We start from the raw sequence: 21,318 nt of genomic DNA, 5'->3' as shown, positions 1-21,318 counted from the left end.
AGCGGGTGAGCAGGTCAGGGTGCTCGGGCTGCAGCAGGTGAGCAGGTCAGGGTGCTCGGGCTGCAGCGGGTGAGCAGGTCAGGGTGCTCGGGCTGCAGCGGGTGAGCAGGTCAGGGTGCTCGGGCTGTAGCGGGTGAGCAGGTCAGGGTGCTCGGGCTGCAGCGGGTGAGCAGGTCAGGGTGCTCGGGCTGCAGCGGGTGAGCAGGTCAGGGTGCTCGGGCTGCAGCGGGTGAGCAGGTCAGAGTGCTCACTTGTTCAAAGATGTCCAAGATCACATGAGGATGGGAGAACATGGCCCACTTGTCTAGCCTGAGGATTAACCCCTCTTAAGCCAGAGAACCCAGAAACATTGGCCTTGGCCACTGACTGGCACCCTTCCTGGCATAACTATGGGTGTGACCTAGGTTTGTGGTCCTGATCTCCCTTTTGGATTCTTTCCAACCTTCCACCTCTTCCCCGGGGCCCCCATCTTTCCCTTTCAAGCTCGCTCTCCCACCATGGCATGAAACCTCCTGGGAGGATCCCAGAGCAGGATGCTTCCAAATTAAAGGAACTCTGCTCTGATCAGGACACTGAAAACAATGAAGTGTGGGATGATTACTGGTTCAGGAAGTTGGGACGTGTTCAAAATACACATGTCCACACATGTAGAGGGATGGTCCATTTCTGGGATAGCTAGAGGAAGGCAGCCACCCTTACCATTCTGACAGGCCGTACTCCATCACAGCCATAGAGATCATGAGGTAGCTGTCAGGTAGAGGAAACGCACCTACTGCTATCACTATCTGAGCTGCTCTGTGAAGGACCTGGGGATGGAAACCTCTAGTGATCCCTTTTCAAACGGGACACTACTCTGGGTGTCGGAAATAGTGAACTGAGGTGCTGCAGGGGAAAAGGTTCTTTGTGTTTCCCGCCATACAGCAGTGGGCCTTGGACGTCTTCACTGCCGGCTGTGAATGAGTTATCTTCCGCACCAGGGAGGCTCGGTGCTGGAGAAACCACCAAAAGAGGTGCTGGCACGCATGCAAAACAAGGGCAGACGTTTATAAATTTCCAAGCTATCCCCCAGAAACTTGAAAATGAGTATACTCTGCTGGGTAAAAGGAAGCTAAGAGATTCACCTGGCTGGACACAATCAAGAGGGACAAGGTGTTGAAGAGAGATTGGAACTTTATTGAGACGCCCTCCCTGACGAAGCCAGGATGGAAAGAAGACAGGAAAGGTCAGCCACTGTCCCAGCACCTACACGGATATTCCGCTCAGGAATCTCCTGGAGTCAGAATCCTACTCAGAATCCATCTCTGCAGAGCTGGGCAAAGATGGGTGCTAACCCCTGTGCTGGCTCATCAGCAGCCCATGGGCAGGAGAGGAAAGTGAATTGGGTGGACGCAGGCAGTGAGGAGAGGAGCAGAATGGAGACAAAGAAGAAAAAGATGGAGGAAAACCCAGAAGGACAGTGACCCCGATAAAGTGCCCCTCCCCCAACACCAATTCTGGATGACTGTGTTTGCCTCGTCCCACCTGCTCCCCACCAAGCATGCAGGCCCTGACAGATAGGACAGCTCCCCCGACTGCACTGAGAGAAAGCAGAGTTGCTACACAAAGCCCTCAGGCATGAGGAGCGTGAAGGGGAAAGGCGGGAGAAACAGTCTCTCCAGAGAATAAGTGCTGGAGAAATGAGAGGAGCTTTGGGCTTGGATGTGTATTTTAACGGGAAAAGGTAGACTGCAGCTCATCTGCCCGAGCCACCAGGCTCTATGCATGACCCTATGGAAGGAACAGTGTCCTGGCAGCTTTGGGGCGTGTGACTTGTGAGAAGCCAAGGCAACAGCTCCCTTCCCTCCTAGCTGGTGCCAGACTAAATGCTCAAAGTCGTGAACTCCTAAACTGAAGTTCTCTATGTAGCCCTACCACATACCCATCTACTTCTACTCCCTACCTGATGCTCAGAAGGAAGAGCTCTGGCTCCACCTTCCTTCCCACTTTCCTTCTGCTCCAGATGACTCACTGGTACTGGTGGATCCCAACTCATGCCTCAAAGTCAAGGCAAAAGCAAAGACAGCTTGCTCCCAAAAAAAAACGCAGCCAGCTGTGCTCAAAGGAAGCCCTCAAGACAGTCTGACCTTCACCTGACCTGCTCTATCCAAAAGCTCTTCATCCTCCCAAGGCTTCATGCCCCCATGCGCTCCAAGGTGGCAGCGTATGTCTGCCATGCAAGACTCTCAGGGGTCCTCTCTCTGTGCCCTCGAGTCTGTCACTGTCCTAGCTCTCTCTTGTACAGTGGACACACAAATGCACACTCACTGGTGTGTGACAGTCCTGACTGCACTCAGTGGGCATCTGCAGAAGTTCAGGTTGGACCTGAACCTCAGGCCTTGTCTGCCACCAATACCACAGGGCTGGGGCTAGTTCTGAGTCTAGGGAATTTCTCTGAGGGAAATATTGGTGCATCAGGGAATGGAGAAGGGGAAGGAGAAGCCACACTTCTGGGAACCAGAAGAGACATGTCCTCTGTCAAGTGCTCCCACAAAGAAGATGTAGAAACAGTTTCCCCTGAAACTTGGGAGAGGGGACTGCCAGAGAAACCTCCAAGGACCAGGAGCAAGGTCCCCATGTCCTTTCTGAAATCAACACCTTTGTGATCTGAGTTTTCCAAGACATGCAACAGACAAAGACACACTGCAAACCAACTAAGCCCTGAGCCCTTCCAGTACATTCATGTAAGTCACTTCCAGGAGGAAGTACTTGAGTTCGTCACCCAGTCATCCTCCTTCTGGGGCCAACTGAGCTGAGCTCTCCAACTGAGACATCAATGAAATGATACCTGGAGAGGCCGGCCAACACTAATCTGAAAACTTTTAGTGTCCTGGATGCCCTACCCATTGGGAAGACAGGAAGAAGATTCCAAGGCTGGGTTCCAAGTTCATGAAGATCAGACTCAAGAGACTGTCCACTGCTGGAAATCTACCCAAACTTAGGAGGGAGCTGAGGAGAGACAGGGAACGGACAGAAGATTTGTGTGAAAGGAGTTGACACTGACCTGAGAACCTCTGTTGCTTGGGAAACTTCAACTGAGTTTTGCTTATTCGACCCTCATTATCTTAGTATTCATTAGGAGTTAGCTGCTCTCTGTCCCTCCAAGACATGACCCAGGAAAAACAAGGGAAGCCTGACTAGCCTGTGTCAGGCCTTCTAACTGAAGCAATAAGACAAGCACACTATAATTCACAGTTTCCACTCTCCTCCCTTGTTCCTTCCCTGATTCACCGGCCTCAATGAACTCCCAAATCTCCAATTCAGACTGATTGTCACCAGTATGGCTCAAAGGGCTAAAAACCGGGACTTCTCAGACGGTTAGGACACAAGCTCATTCACCCATGGGGCCCCAAGAATGGCTGAACATGACCTAGTGCTTCTTATAGCGATTCTTTGGGGCCTCGCCGCAACCTGTTTTGTCACAGTTAGGAGCACCTGGGTTCTTCCCAAGCCCCAGGCTCCCCAGAAGGCCGGGGAGCTCCTGGGTGATGGCCCGTTCAATCTTCTCCAGGAAGCAACCCCCCATGTAAGAGCACTGCTGAGAGAGGAGTTTGAAATTGGAAATGGGGTTGATGCCAAAGAAGTCCTTGTAGGCCTCACGGTTGGGAAGGTCAAACTTGCTGACGTTGGTCTTTGCCAGGATGGTCTTGAAAATGTAGAATTTATCAGGATCTTCCACAATGTCCTTAAAAACCAGTTCCCCATCACTGAAGAAGGTCATTTTGTCCTTGTAAGTCTGTAGATAGCGGTCAACTAGAAGGGCGTGGATGCGGACACGAATGGCGTGCTGGCGAATAAAAGCAATCTTGTTCTCTAGCCTGTTCTCAATCACCTGGTTCAGGTCTTCCAGCAGAGAGATCTCCTCTTTGAGGAACAGCTCCCGGTGGGTGTCGGGCTTATAGTCCTGTGGCCAGAAGGAGCTGACATAAACCCGTGGAGGCTCTGTGACATTGATGAGTGGGGCCAGGCTCCAGAAGAGAGCTCCGTACACCCGCATGAGCATTTGCGTGGCCAGGTTGTCGGCCTTGTTCAGAATGATCCTTATCTGGGACTCCCGTCCCTTCAGCTGGCGGAAGAGCGTCTCCAGCTCCAGACCCACGTCCAGCTTGGTGGGATCAAAGACAACAAAGATGAGGTCGGCTCTGTCGATGAACCACTGACACACGTCGTTGAAGGGGTAGCCTTGGGGGACAGAAATGAGAAGTCAACCTGAGTGGGACACACACAAAGCTCTTTGCACCTCCCTGAGCCGAGTCAAGCCCTGGCAATCTCCTGAATTTCTAGAGACCAGTGAGTATTGTCTCTTGCTTTTTGTCAACCTTTAATCAAGAACAGTCTGACCCATGCTTTAATCTACAGTGGCTTCTGAATCCCTAGTGAAGTGAAGTATTTGTCCAAAGTGGGGCTTTTTAATGCAGTGTGTGGTAGTGCACTCCTGCAATCCCATCATTCTGGGAAGCAGAGGCAGGAGGATCTTTCGTTCAAGTCCAGGCTGAGCCACATAATGAGACGCTGTTTCAAAAACAAAAGCAGCAACAAAAAGAAAAAAATCAGAGCTAGAGGGATGTCTCATTGGTTAAGAGCACTGGCTGTCCTTTCTGAGGACCCAGGTTCTGTCCCTAGCACCCACATGCTACTCACTGCTGTCTGTAACTTGAGTCTCAGAGGAGCCAACTTCCTCTTCTGGCCTCCGTGGGCACCAGGCATGCGTATGGTCCAGACATACATGCAGGTAAAACACCCATACACATAAGACAATTGTTTTATTTTATTTTTGGTAATGGTTTTTTGAGACAGGGTTTTTCTGTATAGCCCTGGCTGTCCTGGAACTCATACTGTAGACAAGGCTGGCCTTGAACTCAGATTTGCCTGCCTCTGCCTCCTGAAGGCTGGGATTAAAGGTGTGTGCCACCATCATCCAGCTAAAAAGTAATAAAAATTTTAAAAGAAAAAAAGCAGGTGGTTTTCCAAATGTCTAAAAGGATCTCTAGGACAATGGCAAAGATACTGAAAGAACAGTGTCCAGAAGTCAGAAGGAAAGGGGATGTGTGATTTCAGGAGAAAAAACATATATTGAGTGTTGAGTGTCTGTCGAGACCTGGGCTAGTGACAGACCAGCTGGATGGTGACTGCTCTTAAATTCTAGGTCATAAGCTATAAATTTACAAAAAGAACAGTAATACTAAAGCTAACTTAAAGACTACCGTGTTAGGATAGATGTGGTGGCGCATGCATTTAGTCCCAGCATTCAGGAGGCAGAAGCAAGAGGATCTCTGTAAGGCCAGCCTGGTTGTCATAGCAAGCTCCAGAACAGCCAGAGCTGTCTCAAAAACAAATAAAAATAATAAGGGAGAGAGACAGGATGGAAAAACTACTGTGCTTCAGACAGGAAAGACGCAGCTTAAATCTGAAGCCACACAGGGGCTCGCTATATAGTAATTTTTCTCACCTGCTGTGTTCTTATTTACAAAACAAGACGACAAGGAACACCACTGCGGTGGCTGCTCTTGGTTGTCAACTTGACTACATAGGGAATGAACTAAAACCCGAGTGGCTGGATCCACCTGTGAGGGACTTTTCTTAATTAGATCATTTGAAGTGGGGAGACCCACTTTTAATCTGATCTTTTGAGATGGGAAAAGCCATCTCTAATCTGACCACACACCTTCTGCTGGCAGCCCAGAAGAAGGACACAGAAGAAGGAAGCTTTCTCTCTTTGCCTGTTTGCCCTCCAGTTCACTGCCAAGTTCATGCCTTCACTGGCATTAAAGCCAACTTCTTCAGGATTCCAGCATATTCTGAGACCAGCTGGGACATCCAGCCTAGCGGACTGAAAACTACTGGATTCTTGGATTTTCTGTTAGTAGACAACAGTTACTTATAATCCATTCTAATAAATCCCCTTTATATCTATATGTAGAGATAGAGAGCAATATGACAATATCTATCGTATATAGAGGTGATAGATAGATCGATAGATAATTAGATTCATTCTGTAAGTTCTGTTTCTCTAAAGAACCATGACTAATACAAAGAGTTTCAAAAACACTGATTTATTTTTTAACCAATAAAATAATGTATAGAGCTAAGTGAAGTGAATCATCCCCCAGCAGTGCTGAGGCAGCATGGGCAGCCCATTTCTATCGGGTTTCATCGTCTGAGTTGATGAGGACGAATGACCAGGTCTCTTCCTCAAGGAACAGGTTCCACCGAGATACAAACTCAGGTCGCTGGATTCAGAGTCCAGAGCGTTAACCATTACACCACGGGAGTTGCTGCCAATATATAAAGCTATCTGATTTATAGTAGGGCCTAATATGATTATCATAACTAAATTATATTATTGCCAATAAATCAGGGTTCAGTTATGCTGTGGAACAATCTTTTTGTACTCTGTGAAAACGATTTCCTCTCATTGGTTAATGGAAAGCTGACTGCCCAATAGCTAGGCAAGGAAAGGGAGGTGGGACTTGCAGACAAAGAGAGGTGCAAGGAAGAAGGGAGCAAAGTCACCGGACAGATGTGTAAGAAGCGGGGTGAATATGCCATGCTGAAAAAGATACTGCCACATGGTAGAGCGTAGATGAGAAATATGGGTTAATTTAAGTTATGAGTTAGTAACAAACCTAAGCTATCAGCTGAGCATTTATAATTAATGATAAGTCTCTGATCATTTATTGGGGAGTCAGAAGTCCCTACAAAAAATTCCACCTACACAGTTATAACCCAAATGCATCATAACCATAAACTGAGATTTGCCATTTGATCGCCTCTTACTATGACTGCCCTGGTTAGGACACATCAGTGCAGAGAGCCCTGTGCCATGGCAGTATCCAATGACCTATGATACAGCCTAATGCTTACCAGGCCCAAATAGCAATGCCCTGCATCCGAGGCAGGCAGGGGCTGGGTTTAGATAATAAAGGTTTAGACTAAAGCAGGCCCAACAAAGCAGGTGTTGGGAGTAAGAAGAGATAAGCCCATGCCCAAGACCCAGGTTAGCTGAATTCAAGTATAAATCACCGGGATACAATTAGTCTAGGCCTTCCACCATTCAGGGTAGACTGGGCACCCAAAGACAGCTAGTCCCCAGCTTGGACATCTCCAGGACCCTACAGGGAAGACCAGTACTCCCCCTAGGAAGCTACTGACCATTTCCAAACTCAGGCAGCCCTTTAGGAGGCAGAGAACATGACACTTGAGTTCCCAAGTGGTTACCACAGCAACAGTGAGAAGGGGTGGAGGTGAAGAGCATCTCTTCATCTCGAACATTAACCACCCTGTTCCTCTGCTGGCCTGCCACCCTCTGCTGCTCAGTGTCCTAAGACAGAGCTCTTGCTGTCCAGAAATGTGTGTGTGTGTCTGTGTGTGTGTGTGTGAAGGTGAGTGTGCCCACAAGTGTGTATACATTGAGAGGAGGAGGACTACTTTCTGACCTATTTCTTTAAGACAAGGCCTCTCATTTTGGCTAGGCTGGCTTGGCCACAGAGCTCCAGGATTCAGGGATCCAACTATGCCCACCCTGCAACACTGGTGTTGAAGGCATAGGTAACCATGCCTCACTTTTTTGGTTTTTCTGAGTCAGGGTTTCTCTGTGTAACAGCTCTGACTGGCCTGGAACTCACTCTGTAGTCCAGGCTGGGCTGGAACTCACAGAGATCCACCTGCATCTGCCTCCCAAGTGCTGGGATTAAAGGTGTGTGCCACCACAGCCATGCCTCACTTTTTACACAGGTGGTAAGGGTGTGAATTCAGGTGCCCGTGCTTTCGGGGCAAGTACTCTCCCTCTGAGCACACCTCCAGGCCCATAAATTACCTCTTTCCTGTTGTTTGCGGTTCTCAATGATGCCTGGTGTATCTACAAAAGTGACTCGTTCTAGAAGTTTGTGGGGAACCTCAATGCCAATCAACTTCTCCAGAAAATTCTGGCCAAACTTTTCGAGGGGTGAGAAGGATCGGGCGCTGTCAGCAGCCATGACGATGCCCTCAATGGTTTTCAGCTTGGGCCCATGCATAAGGACGGTGAACTCGGAGGTGGTAGGTTCAGCACCTGCATCCATGGTGAGAGGTGGAAAAGCAACCAATGAGAAACAGACTTCTGGAAGGGGTGTGCACAGGAAGACGTTTTGGAAAGGACTGATTGTGCCAAAATATACAGATCATAACGTTTACATTTTAATCTTTAAACCTATAGCATTAAAATATTCACATTATCATGCAAACAGTTAGTTATCCTCACTTTCCAAAAACAGCTATCATCTTCCCGCACCGAAACTCCTGTTTCCATTAGGTAGTAACTCCCTTCTCCTTCCTTGGCAACCTCTGTTCTTTCTCTGCCTCTGAGTTTGTCCTGTTGTGGCACCTCATGTGAGTAGAATCATACAATATCTGTGCTGTTGTGCCTGGCTTGTTTTATTTAGCACATTTTCAAGATTTATTCATATTGGGGCAAGGATGTATCCGATGTGTTCTGACAGCATGCATGCTTCATTCCTTTCTGTCTGTGTTTGTGTGTATTGTGTGCACATGCGTGTGTGCGTGCACGCATGTGTGCTCATGTGTGCATGCACACATGCGTGTATGTGTGTGCTCGTATGTGTGTGCACATATGTGTGCATGTATGTGTGTGTCTGTTGCATGTACCTGCCATGGCGCAAGGGTGGAGGTCAGAAGGAAGACAACAACTGTGGGTACTCTCACCTTCTTCTCCCTTACCACTGCTGCACAGGCCAGGTTAGCCGGCCTCCAGGCTTTCAGGGGTTCTCCTATCTCCTATTCCAATCTCCCTGTAGAAGTACTGCAATCACAGACACATGTGCTACTCAGCTGGCCCCTTTTTTTTTTTTTTTTTGTTCTGAGACAGGGTTTCTCTGTAACTTTGGAGCCTTTGTAGACCAGGCTGACCTTAAACTGCCTCTGCCTCACGAGTGCCACCCCTCCCGGCCTCCACCTTTTTCTTGGATCCTAGGGACCTGACTTCAAATCGTCAGGCTTGCACAGCAAGCACTTTAGCCACTGTGCCGTGTCCTCAGCCATGCAGCATCCCTCTCTCAGCTAGCGCTCCCCTGGCTGCACAGGCTACAGTCTGGTTATTCCTTCGTCCAGCAGTGGACAGGAGTTGTTTCTACTTTGGGACTTTTATGAATAATGCTGCTGGAGGCAGAAGAACTGCTGGTCCTTGCAGGTCATTTTCATTCATATTATTAAGGGCATACAAGTGCTTTGATTATTCATCTGTTTTAACAATTTAAACACCACCACCCCCCATTCTTACCTGTATAAAGCTGATAGCGAGTTTCTTCTAACCCAAGGAGGTAGTTTATCATGGTGGATTTGCCAACGCTCCACGGTCCCAGGAACAGCACCATTGGCTTGGAGGTGATTTCTCCATCTACAACAGCAAGAGTTAAAAACGCAAGTGAGCTAGCATCAGTCCTTACTGTAGGAGCAGCCCTGCTCCCCAAAGCACCCTGCATCCCCGCTGTCTTCCAGCTGCTCGGAGGTTCCCTGTGGATCAAGCTGGGCACCTTGCTTTACGAGAACATTCGCTCAAAAGACACCAGGAGCCTTTTGACCTTTTCCAGATCCTTGGCACATCTGCCTGCACCAGAAGGAAGAGCCAAGCGGATTAATACATACTGGCTCAGTGCTCGCGCTGGGCGCAGTCTCCTGCCTAAATCTAGAGACGAATGGGTCATGCAAAGGGCGGAGCTTCACACTGAGAAAGACTGAATTTTGCTCCGCAGACGACCAAGAACAAGAGGAGAAAGGACATGGAAGAGGCATGCACAGTGAGCTCCATCCACGTTCCGGGCTCTGCAGTTTCCCCTCCTCTCCCCTGTGGCTCCCCAAATCCCCACCTCAAGCTCAAATATTCTAATCTCAGATATCCTGCTCCAAAGTTCACGATAAGTCTTCCAGGGTCTGAAACCAAACCTTAAATACTTGGATGCTGAGACCAAGGTCCTCCCCGACGCCATGCTGGGAAGCACACCCTACCAAGGCTACTCGGCTGGGAGAAAACGGAATTCTTTAGTGTTTTCAAAAATAGGGATGGAGACTTGGAGGGAGCTCAGGGGCAGAGCATTTGCATAGCACGTGTGAGGCCCGGGTTCAATCCCTACTACTGCAAACATAAAATAAAAATAAATGGGGGCAAAATAAAGAATAAGAGCCTTTGGACAGAGAAATGATTTGTCTTATTGTTGACTCTGCTCCTCACAGTTTTTTTCTGAATGGTGTCTACTGCACACCTACATTCTCCAGACTTTGGCCTTCCTGAATCTGCATATAGTCCTCAAAATGCAGGCCTCCTTTTTAAACTTCTTTTTCATTTATTTCCTGTAATTCTGTATAATGTTTTGATTCCAAAGTCTGAAGTAAAAACGGTCCACTCTGTCTGGGCCCTAACACCCTCTCTAGTAGGTAACTAATCTTAGGGGATTTTTTTCTATTTTTTTTTTTTATTTTGAGACAAGGTTATGTTATATTGCCCAGGATGATCTCAAAGTCCTGGGCTCAAGAATCCAGTAATTCTCCTACCTCAGCCTCCAGAGCATCTGGACTCTTTTGCCACTGCACTGAGCAGCATTGCTAATTGCTGGCATTTTCCCAACTGTCTTGATGTGTATAATCAATATTTTAGATATCCCAGGTCATCGTTTCTGTACAGTATATAGTATGATTGCTCTTCTGTGCCTGTCTTTTGAATGCATGACTTTTGTTTCTCTGAGGTAAATAAAGTCCTGGAAGATGGTGTCTTGGGCGTGGTGAGCACATATCCATGGCCTGGCCCCTTCCCTCCTGCCTGCAAATAAACATGAGAGGCCCTCCAGCCTGGGGACAAGATGAGCAGGTCCATAGGGGTACGTCCAGTAACAGAGACTTTCAAAAAGCCAGTGAGTTCTCAGACAGGGCTTCAGGGTGCTGCTGTTCCAACTTTGCACAGCAGGGGGCATTGTGGGCATATGTGGGAGACCAGTAATAAGCTTGAAGGCTAGGGGTCATGCAGGAAGCTGGCAAGAGATTAGGGCCGAGAAGCCAAGTCCAGAAAGGGAAGGCATAAAAGAGCCAATTGGCGTTTGCTAAGAACCAGTCCTGGGGCAGTTGGCAACCTCTTGGCCACTGAGGCTTTAAGTCTGGAGTTTCCCCAGGAGGGCCATGCCATTCTTGCTGTCAGAGCAGGAAGAGAAGGCAAATGCAGAGGACAAAAGAAAGCCACTGGGAGATTCCGTGACCTCATACCAGGGTCCACATGTCCTCTGAGAAGCAGAAGAGGACCACTGGCTCGCAGGCTTGTGAGAATGGTAGAAGTGCTGGAACAGAGTATTCCCGAGGAAAGGAAGAATCACAGCCTGACGGCAGCGTCACGGCCAGGACAACCAGCACTACCTGGCATTAGGTTCCTTTCTGTAAAGTGGGGCTATCTATGCCCTCAGATACCACAGCTACTCAATAGGCCTTAGGATATTATGGAAATTGCCAAGGAACACAGGGAGAGATTTGTGATATCATTCACAATTAAAACAAGGGTTGTGGTTATGGCTCAGCGGTAGAGCACTTGCCTAGGGTGCTCAAGGCCCTGGGTTCCATGCCCAGAACTGAAAAGAAAAAAAATAACAATTATGAAAACTTTAAAACAGGAGTGAGATTAGCTGTGGCTATAGGAGAGTGACAGGGCACCTTAGTGTGTCTGGAGTCTCAGTGACAGGGCTCCTTAGCGTGTCTGGAGTCACAGTGACAGGGCTCCTTAGCGTGTCTGGAGTCACAGTGACAGGGACCCTTAGCGTGTCTGGAGTGTCAGTGACAGGACACCTTAGCGTGTCTGGAGTGTCAGTGACAGGACACCTTAGCGTGTCTGGAGTCACAGTGACAGGACCCCTTAGCGTGTCTGGAGTCACAGTGATGGGGCACCTTAGCGTGTCTGGAGTCAGAGTGACAGGGACCTTAGCATGTTTGGAGTCTCAGTGACAGGACACCTTAGTGTGTCTGGAGTCGCAGTGACAGGGCTCCTTAGTGTGTCTGGAGTCTCAGTGACAGGGACCTTAGCGTGTCTGGAGTCTGAGGTGTACCTCAGCATGGTAAAAATGAGTAACACTTTCAAAACTGGCAAACTGTGGTGAAACACAAATTATCTGGTATGTTCTGTGAATACAGATTAGACTATTTCAAGGAGAATTTGCAACAATGATCAAAATACTTAATTCTAGTGTTCCATATTAATTTTTTAAACATTTATTTGTGGAGCTGGAATGTTCCAGAGGGTAAGTTGTGGGAGTTGGTTCTCTCCTTCCTCCATGTAGGTTATCAGGGCTGGCAGAAGATGCTTTTATCCCCTGAGCCATCTTGTTGGCCCCTCTATTGTAGTATTTTAAAGCATGCCCTGTAAATATCTGTGCACAAAACATACAGTAATTATACTAGTGTTTGAAATGTTTTAATTTCAATTTTTCTCAGACAGCATCTCACTCTAAAGCTGAGGGTGGCCTGAATTCACCCTGCAGCCCAGTGTGGCTTTAAATGATCAGCGATCCTCTTGCCTCAGCCTGCCCAGTGCTGAAACTCCAGGCATAGCCACCATGCCCAGTCCTGGAGCACTTTTTAGTTTATCTTATGTGTACATAATGATGTTTGCATGTGTGTAAGTGTGCACAGTGTGGTGTGTATACGAGATCAGAGAACAACTTTCAGGGGCTGATTCTCACCTTCTACCATGTGGAGTCCAGGAACTGAACTCAAGGCATCAGGCTTAGAGACAAGTACCTTTGCCTGCTGAGCTGCCTCACTAGCCCCATATGTGTGGGGAGGGATAACTTTTTAAGCTCCTGCTCTCACTCTGTAGACCAGGCTGGCCTCAAACTAACAGAGATCCTCCTGCCTCCTGAGTTCTGGGATTAAAGGTGTGAGCCACCACTCACAGCTACTAGCCCCATTATTTTTTTTTTAAAGATAGAACAAGGTAAGCACCTATTGTTCCTCGGAAATTAGATACTGGTTGTACAGAGCCTGGTGTGTTCTTAGAAGACAGGGCCAAAAAGCTTCAATAAAGAATAATGGAGAGTCATGCATGCATGCACATACATGTATATGTATAAACACACATGTATGCACAGCTGGTATAATATGATTCCATGTATGTAAGAAGAAAACAGCATTTATATGCTCATAGATTCAGAGTAATTGTCTGGAAGATTCTATTACTTCCTGTAGTCTTGAGCACTATAACAAGAAACTGAGTGGGTGTTTCCGGGAGTGGAATTAAATAGATTGAAGATCAAGAAAGAAACTGTTTATGTGTCTATGGGCATGTGTATGTGTGTGTGAGTGTATGTCTGTATGTGTGTATGAGTGTATGTGTGTGTGGTGTTTTGGAGACAGGTCTTCCCATGTAGTAGCCCAGAACTCACTATGTAGCCTGATCTGGCCACAATGTTATAATTCTCCTGCTTCTGCCTCCCCAAATCTAGGATTGTAGTTATATGCCATCATGCCTGGCTTTGTTTCAGTATAAATTATTTTATATTATTTGAATACAATTGAAACAAGGATGTCTTACTTATCATTTTAAAAGCCAAGTTTTAAAAGAATCTAGGTCCTATGCTGGATGCAATAGAATGTGTGTGTAAAGCCAGCTCTCAATAAGCTAAGACAGGAGCTTCCGAAGTTCAAGGCCAGCATGAGCTACATGGTGAGACTGTCCCAGAAATCAACAGCAGCAGCCAGGTGTGGTGACACATGAACTTGGGAAGCAGAGGAAGCGGATCTCTGTGAGTTTGAGGTCAGCCTGATCTACAGAGACAGTTCCAGGACAGCCCGGGCTACACAGAGAAACCCTGTCTCAAAAATATACATACACAAAAAAATCATCACCGTCATCACCCAGGCCCAAAGGAGGCTTCCCAGAGGAGCAATAAGGAGGCAGGAGAAATACGGTGATATGGAGGCCCGTGTGAATAGGGGGCCTGGTGGCCCTTGAGCCCAGGAGGGATCTCACAGGCCTTACACCTGGAAATCAAAATGCCTACTGCTGAGACAAAGTGCTTGACAATGAAACCTGTCACCCTCTTAGAGTACTGAGCGCTCACTGCTCTAGGAAAGGCCACTTCCGAGGCCCAGGTTCCTGTCCTCCACTCCTCCTAGAGTCCTAGCACGCACCACACATGCATCTCGCGAGCCTACGTGGGCACCAGAGAGGTGTGCGTGGGTAAAGGGCCAGAGCCCAGTTCAGGGTCGCGATGTTGTTTGTACCTGTGATCTCATGCTGTCGCAGCTCATTGTACTTGTAAGATTGCTCCAGGGGCTTGATGGACGTATGGTAGATCTTCCGCAGCCGCTGCAGTACCGCTGGGAGGAAGGAGCAGGGAGTGAGCGTCAGGCAGGCCACACACACACACACACACACACCCCACTGCTCCTCACTCTAGGGCCATGTCACACCCTGAGAGAGTCTCTCTCTGCCTGTGAGGAGAGTCATCGCAGCCTAAGATCATGACATGATTGTGTTTAGGAAGGAACTGGTCCCCATCCCACCCTCATAAATCCTCAACAAAAAGTGTTTTCCTACCCAATCTCCAAAACCTCCTGAGGTATTTAAGAAACAAAGCAAAACAAAAAACTAATTCTTGGCCGAGCACTATGTTATACACTTTTAATCCTAGCATTCAAGAGACAGAGTGACTGGGTTTCTGTGATTCCAGTAGCATCTTGGTCTACACAGAAAGTTCTAAGCAATCAGGTTACATAGTGGGACATTGTCTCAATAATAATAATAATAATAATAGAAGACTTATTCTTCGGCAGGTATATGGCTCAGTTGGTAAAGTGCTTACCTATCATGCACAAGCACAGAAACCTGAGTTCAATCCCATGTCCCATAAAAACAGAAAAGAAAAAAAAAAAAAAAAACAGGTGTGGCAGCTCATACCTACAGTATCTACTAAGGAGTGATAGCAGGAAGATCAGGGGTTCAAGGTTGTCCTCTGCTCCTCTATAGGGAGTTTGAGGCCAACCTGAACTACATGAGACACTGTCTCAAGAATATTTAAATCGAAACCTAATACTCTCTTCCTTCCTCACTTCAATGGTGCATCCAGAAAAGCTAGGCTGAAAGCTCTGTCCTTGGGAGATGAGAATCTCTTGCCTGTGCTCTGTCTGTGCTGTCAAGGTCTCTCTAGAGTGCCCAGCAGACCTGTGGCACAATGCTTCCTGGGGGATTCAGCCATGCCCCATGTTCTGGGGGAGCAGAAACCTAGGGTGCAACTGAGAACTTTGTGGGGTGTGTGTAGCACAAGAGGACAGGATGGGGAGCAAGAATCTGACCAGTAAGGTTCTAGTCCTTGCATTGCCGTTCTCTGGCTCTGTGCCAAGAGCGAATTGCTGTATTAATCTGTGTCTGGCTAGTTAATCAATCAAGAAAAGGTAACAAGCCCCCATTGAATCCTTGGTTCATTGTGGGGGCAAAGTAAAACATAAATATGAAAGAGTTTGTAAACTAAAAACCAAAGCAGATAAGATGGATTCTTATTAACCACCCTCCCTCCACAGGACAGTGGTGGGGTAGTGGAGTGGTGGGGTGGGGGGTGTACCCTACAGATGATGGCTCTGGAGTTCACCCTCTGTTCTGACTCTGTGCCCTCTGCTTGGTTATATTCTTTGTCCCCCATCCTTGGCCTTGTTCACAGAGTTACCTCACATACCCCCCTTGCCCGGGGTTCTCCTCTTCTCTGTGGTCCCCTCTGGCCTCAGCACTACAGAGATCTGGTGCCCTGAATCCCAGCCCATCCCTTCCCCGGGTACCTGTGTAATCGTCAGCTGGCTTGTCCTCATTCAGCATCAGGGTTTTCTCAATGTGGGAGCGGTCCCTCATGGGAGCCTCTTCACTCACATCCTCCGTCTCTTCTGGAAAGAAAAGCAAACAGTGCAGGGTCAGAGCAAAGCTAAACCAGTAGACTTGTAAGCCTCACAGAGATGGAGCAGAGCCAGACCTCAGGTAGACACAGAGCAAAGTTGCCAAGTTGAATGAATTTGAAATGTAAATACAACTTTTAAGACCCATGATCTATGTGTGTGTGTTCATGTATGTGGAGGTGTACAGGAGCATGCATGAGCACATGTGTGTGGGACTATACGGAGGTCAGAGGTCAATCTCTGATGTCGTTCTTCTAGATTTTTTGATTTTCGAGACAGGATTTCTCTGTAGCTTTTGGTTCCTGTCCTGGAACTAGCTCTTGTAGACCAGGCTGGCCTCGAACTCACAGAGATCCGCCTGCCTCTGCCTCCCGAGTGCTGGGATTAAAGGCGTGCGCCACCACCGCCCGGCTCCTGTCTTTTATTTTTAACGAGGCCTGTCGTTACTCACCAACTAGGCTCGACTGGTCTGTGAGCCCCAAGGATCTGTGTGTCTCTGCTCACAGTGTTGGACTTACAAGAGCTCAGCACCACCCCTGGTTTTTTACACAGGAGGTGGAGATCAAACTCTGGTCCTCACAGCTGGGCAGTGAGCATTTCAGTGACTGCCATGGCTGGTTTCTGTGTCAGCTGGCAACACACTAGTGTCGCCCGAGCAGGGAACCTCCTTCCAAGAACTGTCCTGACCACCTCAATTACTATAGGAAAGCTAGCTGAGCAAAGCCGAGGGAACAAGCCAGTAAGCAGTGTTCCTCCATGATCTCAGCGTCAGTTCCCGCCTCAGTTTCCCTCAAGGAGATGGACTGTAACCTATAAGCCAAATACGTTCTCTTATCCTAGTTGTTTTGGTCAGTGTTTTGTCACAACAGAAAACAAACGAGGACACTGGGACACTATCACCCCACCCATTGATTGTAGTCATCTGTTCAACTGCGCTGAGCCTAGAGCATGGTGACGGTGACACACACCTGTGTATGATCTTAGCAACCAAGAAGCCAAGACAAGTGACTCTCAAGGTCTAAGTCCATCCAGGCTGTATAGCAAGACCTTATTTCAAAAAATAAAACAAATGTATTGAACACATACCACATGTCAGGTGCCAAATGTCATGCTGGCCCTCCAGGGACACCTACACAGGCATGGCTCCTGCCCTTAGCCTAATGGGAACGAGCTGATGAGCTGTCTTTAAAATGTGGTAATTCTGAGCAGCAAGGAGGCTAGAGCAGCTCTGAGGGCCTAAGAATGTCTGCAGGTTTGAGGGGTGAGGTGGGAGGGGGCAGAGGACCCTTCCTGACTTCCTGACTTCTGCTGTTGTGCCAAAGATAGTAAAGAAAAGAAAGTAGTTTTCTGTGATGGGCCACACAGGGTGCTTGCCAAGGAGTGGCCCAGGCGCTCCAGGAGCTGACTTAAAGACCACCACAGGGGCCTGCATTTTATCCCCAGGGCATAGAAAGCCATTGGCCAACTGAGGGAACATCTCGTCAGAATAGTGTTGATGGGAAATGGAAGAAAGCAGGTGTGTGACTGTACCTGTCTGTGCTGGCAGTCACATACAGGTCAGCTGTTCCGATGACTGAGCAAACAAGAGACACCCATACCTGATGAGTCCTGGGAAGGATATTGTTCACGGTCCTGGTCTCTGAGGTCACTCATTTCTAGCAAAGCTGCCTACTGGGGACCTTAGATTAGGAGGGTGTAGCTTAGGCTTGTGGGGTAGAGGGAGGCCAGTATCTGCATGTCTTACGCAGCGTCTCAGGAGTCCCTGCTCCCAGGTCAGATTAGTAAAGAGAGAAGGGGAAGAGATTACTGCTTCTTACAGAAAGCATAAGTACATAAAGAGTACAAAAAGTCCACTAAGTTCCATAAGAAGTCAGGCGTGTGGTGTGTGGCTGTAACCTCGAGGCTGAGGCAGGAGAATCAGGAACTCAAAGCCACCTTGACTATTACACAATGAGTTCATGCCTGGCCTGGAATACATAAACTCCTGTCTCAAAGGGGGAAATGGCTTAAGGAAATCTGTAAGAATGCCACCTGAAAACGTAGTCATAGCAGGACCCAGCCTGTGCCCTGCAAGGCACCTTCTCTTCTATCCACACATACGGCATGAGGTCCGGAGTCCTGACCATGACGACCCATCAGCCCCCGCCCTCCTCCTTCCCTGTCCTGTGAGGGCTATCCTACTCTAAAGGGGCATCTGAGAGCAGTCAGCCTCAGCTCTCACACCATGGTCCTGATCCCGATTCCTGACGTTCACACCTTATGCGGGAAGTCTTCGCAAGCAGACACAGTTGGAAGAAGAGTGCCTGTGCTTCCTAACCTGCCCCGCCAACTCCCTGCACCTCCTTCCTCCAGCCAGTCTCAGGACCGCAAACATGACATCAGTTCCCTTGTCCTTAAGGCTGACCCACATCTACCAGTCCTAAAGAGGAGCCCTCTTGGTCCTAACTCAGAAATGGTCAGGTTCCTCTGAAGCCTCCTGCTAGATCCATCCACACTAAAGGTTGGGTGGCTAAGGAACTGCCTACATGGGCTCTCTGGGCTGATCAGAGGGACAGGGCCCTGCCTACCACTACCAGAACTAACCAGGGGCTATCACACCCCGTATTTGCCCCACAATGTCCAAGAACGTGTAAGAATGTAAAGAATGCATCTGGGATTGCCTTGAGGAATGAATCCTACCCTGGTGAGCAATTACAGGAGTCCCTCTCCCCTGTTGTCTTTCTTTGGGTGCCTCCGCCTCTGCATCCTGGGTCTTGCCACCCTCAGACCCCGCGTCCAAATCTTCCACATCAAGCTGGATGCCTTCCTCCTCATGTTCTGTGGTTTCTGCTGCTTCCTGGGGCTCCCCAGCCTCCCCAGAGCCGTTTCCCTCTTCTTCTGAGCTAACTCCATCACCGCTGTCTTCTTCAGACTCCTCCTTAGATGGAGCTCCTCCTTCTTCACTTCCTCCTTCTTCATCACCCTCTTCCTCAGAGGAGGCCTCAGCCAGGCCCTCCTCAGGCGTCCCTGATACCTGGGCCTCAGGAGGGTAGTTCTCTGTCTCCCTGTCCTTGGAACCCTGGGTGTCCCCGGACTGTTCACTGGCCTCTACAGCCGAGTCAGCCTCCTGGCTAGGTCTAGGCTCCCCTTGGTCCTCAGCCTTCTCCCCAGCTTCTGTATCCATCTCAGCTTTTGATTCTTCTCCTGCAGATGTGGCATCCGGGGCTGTAACTAGCTCTGTAGGCTGGTGACCAGACCCTGGGCTAGCCTCGACATCTTTTTGAGAGGAAAGGACTTGGCTCTGGTCAGCTGCTCCTTCTGCAGCTTCTCCTGCCTCTCCTCCAGAAGAGGTGTCGTCAGAGACTGCATCTAGGTCAGTGGACTGGTGATCGGGCCCTACAATGGCTTCCTCTTCTGACCGCAGGCTGTGGCCTGGGGCCTGGTCTTCTGCCCCCTCCCTGGCTTCTGCAGCCATATCAGCCTCTGATTCATCTCCAGCAACTGTGGCATCCTGGACTCCATCCAGTTCTGCGGATTGGTGACCAGACCCTGTGATGCCCTTGTCCCTTGCCTCCACTGTATAGACCTCTTCACCCTCTATGCTAGGGGAAACCTGGGTGGCTGTGGACTCTGTTGTCCCTGCTGCTGCCTCTTCCACGGGGCTACCACCTAAGAGTCCCTGGAATTCCCCAGGGACCCCACTACTCCCTCCTTGTACTTCTGCCCCCACACTGGCAGTCCCCTCCTGTCCTGGTTCCCCTCCGGAACCAATCTCTGGCCTCTCTTCTTCTGGCCCCTCCACCCCTCCTGGAGGAAGGGTGCCTGCTGCTGCGGGGCCCTCCTCTTCCTCCCCATGCCCTTCGGTATCCCCAGATGGAGCTGACTCTGCAGCTGAGGTATTAGACAGGCTAGCTTCGGATTCGGAGCCCTGGCGGTTGGCAGTGGAAGGGGCCCCTGCTGGTGTCTGCTCCAAGCTCTCAGCCTCCCTGCCGTCTGGGTAGTGAAGGAGCAGGTTCTTGTCTCCAGGGGCCGCATCTGCATAAAGCGCCCTTTCTTTCTCCTCTAGACTTGCATCTCCAGCAGAGAAATGATTCTCCAACAAACTGCCAACATCTTCTGTGCCACCCGCAGCAGAGACTTGCAGTTCTAAATGATTAGAACATGATTGGTCAGTTCACAGGGTTGGCACTTGCTCTGCTTCTCTAGAGTCTATGGCAGGCTAGCTCCCACTGCAGAGAGCACCATATGTGCCTGGCGTCCAAGTTATGCCTCCCAACTTGGGTCCTCTGGACCACCTGCCTCCCTCCAAGCCTCTGGGGGGCCTACAGATTAGGGAGTTAGAGGACTTTCTGTCCACTAAGGGAGTTAGCTGCTGTAGTAACTCAAGAACCCCCAAAGCCTGACCCTGACCTTCAAGCCTTCCCCCGGGTCCTGATGACTATATATGGATAGAAACTTTTGTGAGCCCTTCCAGTCCTTCCTCAACCTTGCAATGGGCGTGGCACGTGCCACCTGGTTCCTGAGGAGATATTCCAAGATGAGACAAATGCTCGTACATTCCTATCCTTGGCAGTTCCTAGAGTCATTAACCAGCGAGCTCTTTATACTGCTATCAGCAAAGGAGCGAGAACAGGTGTTTGCAGGCCAGATAATCTTAGGTTACAAGGCAAAGTACTTAGGGGATTACTTGTGGCTCTCAGCTTTATTAAGTCACACATCTAAGCCTGTCCCCTTAAGGGCAGGCGTTCGCTGGCCTCTCTACCTCAGATTAGAGGGAACAGGGCCTAAGGAGGAGACATCCAAAATGGGTAGGGCCTGGGCTTCCCAATGGCCTCAGCCAACCCCTTCTGAGGGGATCCCCTTCTAAGGTCCTGCGGCTGTACCCACAGAGCAGACGGCACGGGGAGAACAGAACAAACATGGTCCCAGTCTGTGCCAGAGACTGCCACCAAGGGTCAAGCTGGGTATTTTTGGAAAATGGGGTGGAAGCAAAGCTTAGACCTATCCCTTCTGACCTTCCCTCACAAACTTGGAGCTCTTTAAAGAGGAGGCCTGCAGGAAAAGCTGCAAGCCCACGGGAAGGGAAGGAAGACAGTCCCTCTAAGGGAAAGCCTGGTGCTTCCCTCACCGAAGTAAGAAGCCTTCCCGTCTCCAGGTATCCCACCCCTCGCCGGTTCTCAAAAGGCGGGGGCAGTCTCCAGCCATTAGGAACGGGTGTTTTATCACTAGCTCCCACAGTTAGTCAACCTGTGTCAGCTCCTGGAGGATGGGGAGCTGCGGGGCACCAATTCTAGAGGACCCCTGTATACAAATGTGTAAACCTTCACCCCAAGCACACTAGTATGCACAGCTGTTTGTGAGCTTGCTTGTCATCCCTGGCAGATTGTACACCCAAAT

General features: G+C 49.2%; 1 protein-coding gene across 1 annotated transcript in view; it reads right to left on the bottom strand.

Moving 5' to 3' along the window:
• Nucleotides 1-1,152: 1,152 nt before the first annotated feature.
• Srl (sarcalumenin) overlaps nucleotides 1,153-21,318 on the bottom strand; it is a 42,505-nt gene continuing 22,339 nt past the window's right edge. The window contains exons 2-6 of the mRNA XM_057776798.1: nucleotides 15,832-15,933; nucleotides 14,284-14,379; nucleotides 9,311-9,427; nucleotides 7,853-8,086; nucleotides 1,153-4,218 (exon numbers count right to left, since the gene is read on the bottom strand). Of these exons, the coding sequence (XP_057632781.1) occupies nucleotides 3,407-4,218; nucleotides 7,853-8,086; nucleotides 9,311-9,427; nucleotides 14,284-14,379; nucleotides 15,832-15,933 (1,361 nt within the window). The 3' untranslated portion in view covers nucleotides 1,153-3,406. The remainder of the gene's footprint in view (nucleotides 4,219-7,852; nucleotides 8,087-9,310; nucleotides 9,428-14,283; nucleotides 14,380-15,831; nucleotides 15,934-21,318) is intronic.

This window comes from Chionomys nivalis, chromosome 7 (genome assembly GCF_950005125.1).
Source record: "Chionomys nivalis chromosome 7, mChiNiv1.1, whole genome shotgun sequence".
NCBI lineage: Eukaryota > Metazoa > Chordata > Mammalia > Rodentia > Cricetidae > Chionomys > Chionomys nivalis.
Note: the sequence above shows the minus strand (reverse complement) of the source record. Positions and strands in the feature narration are given on the sequence as shown.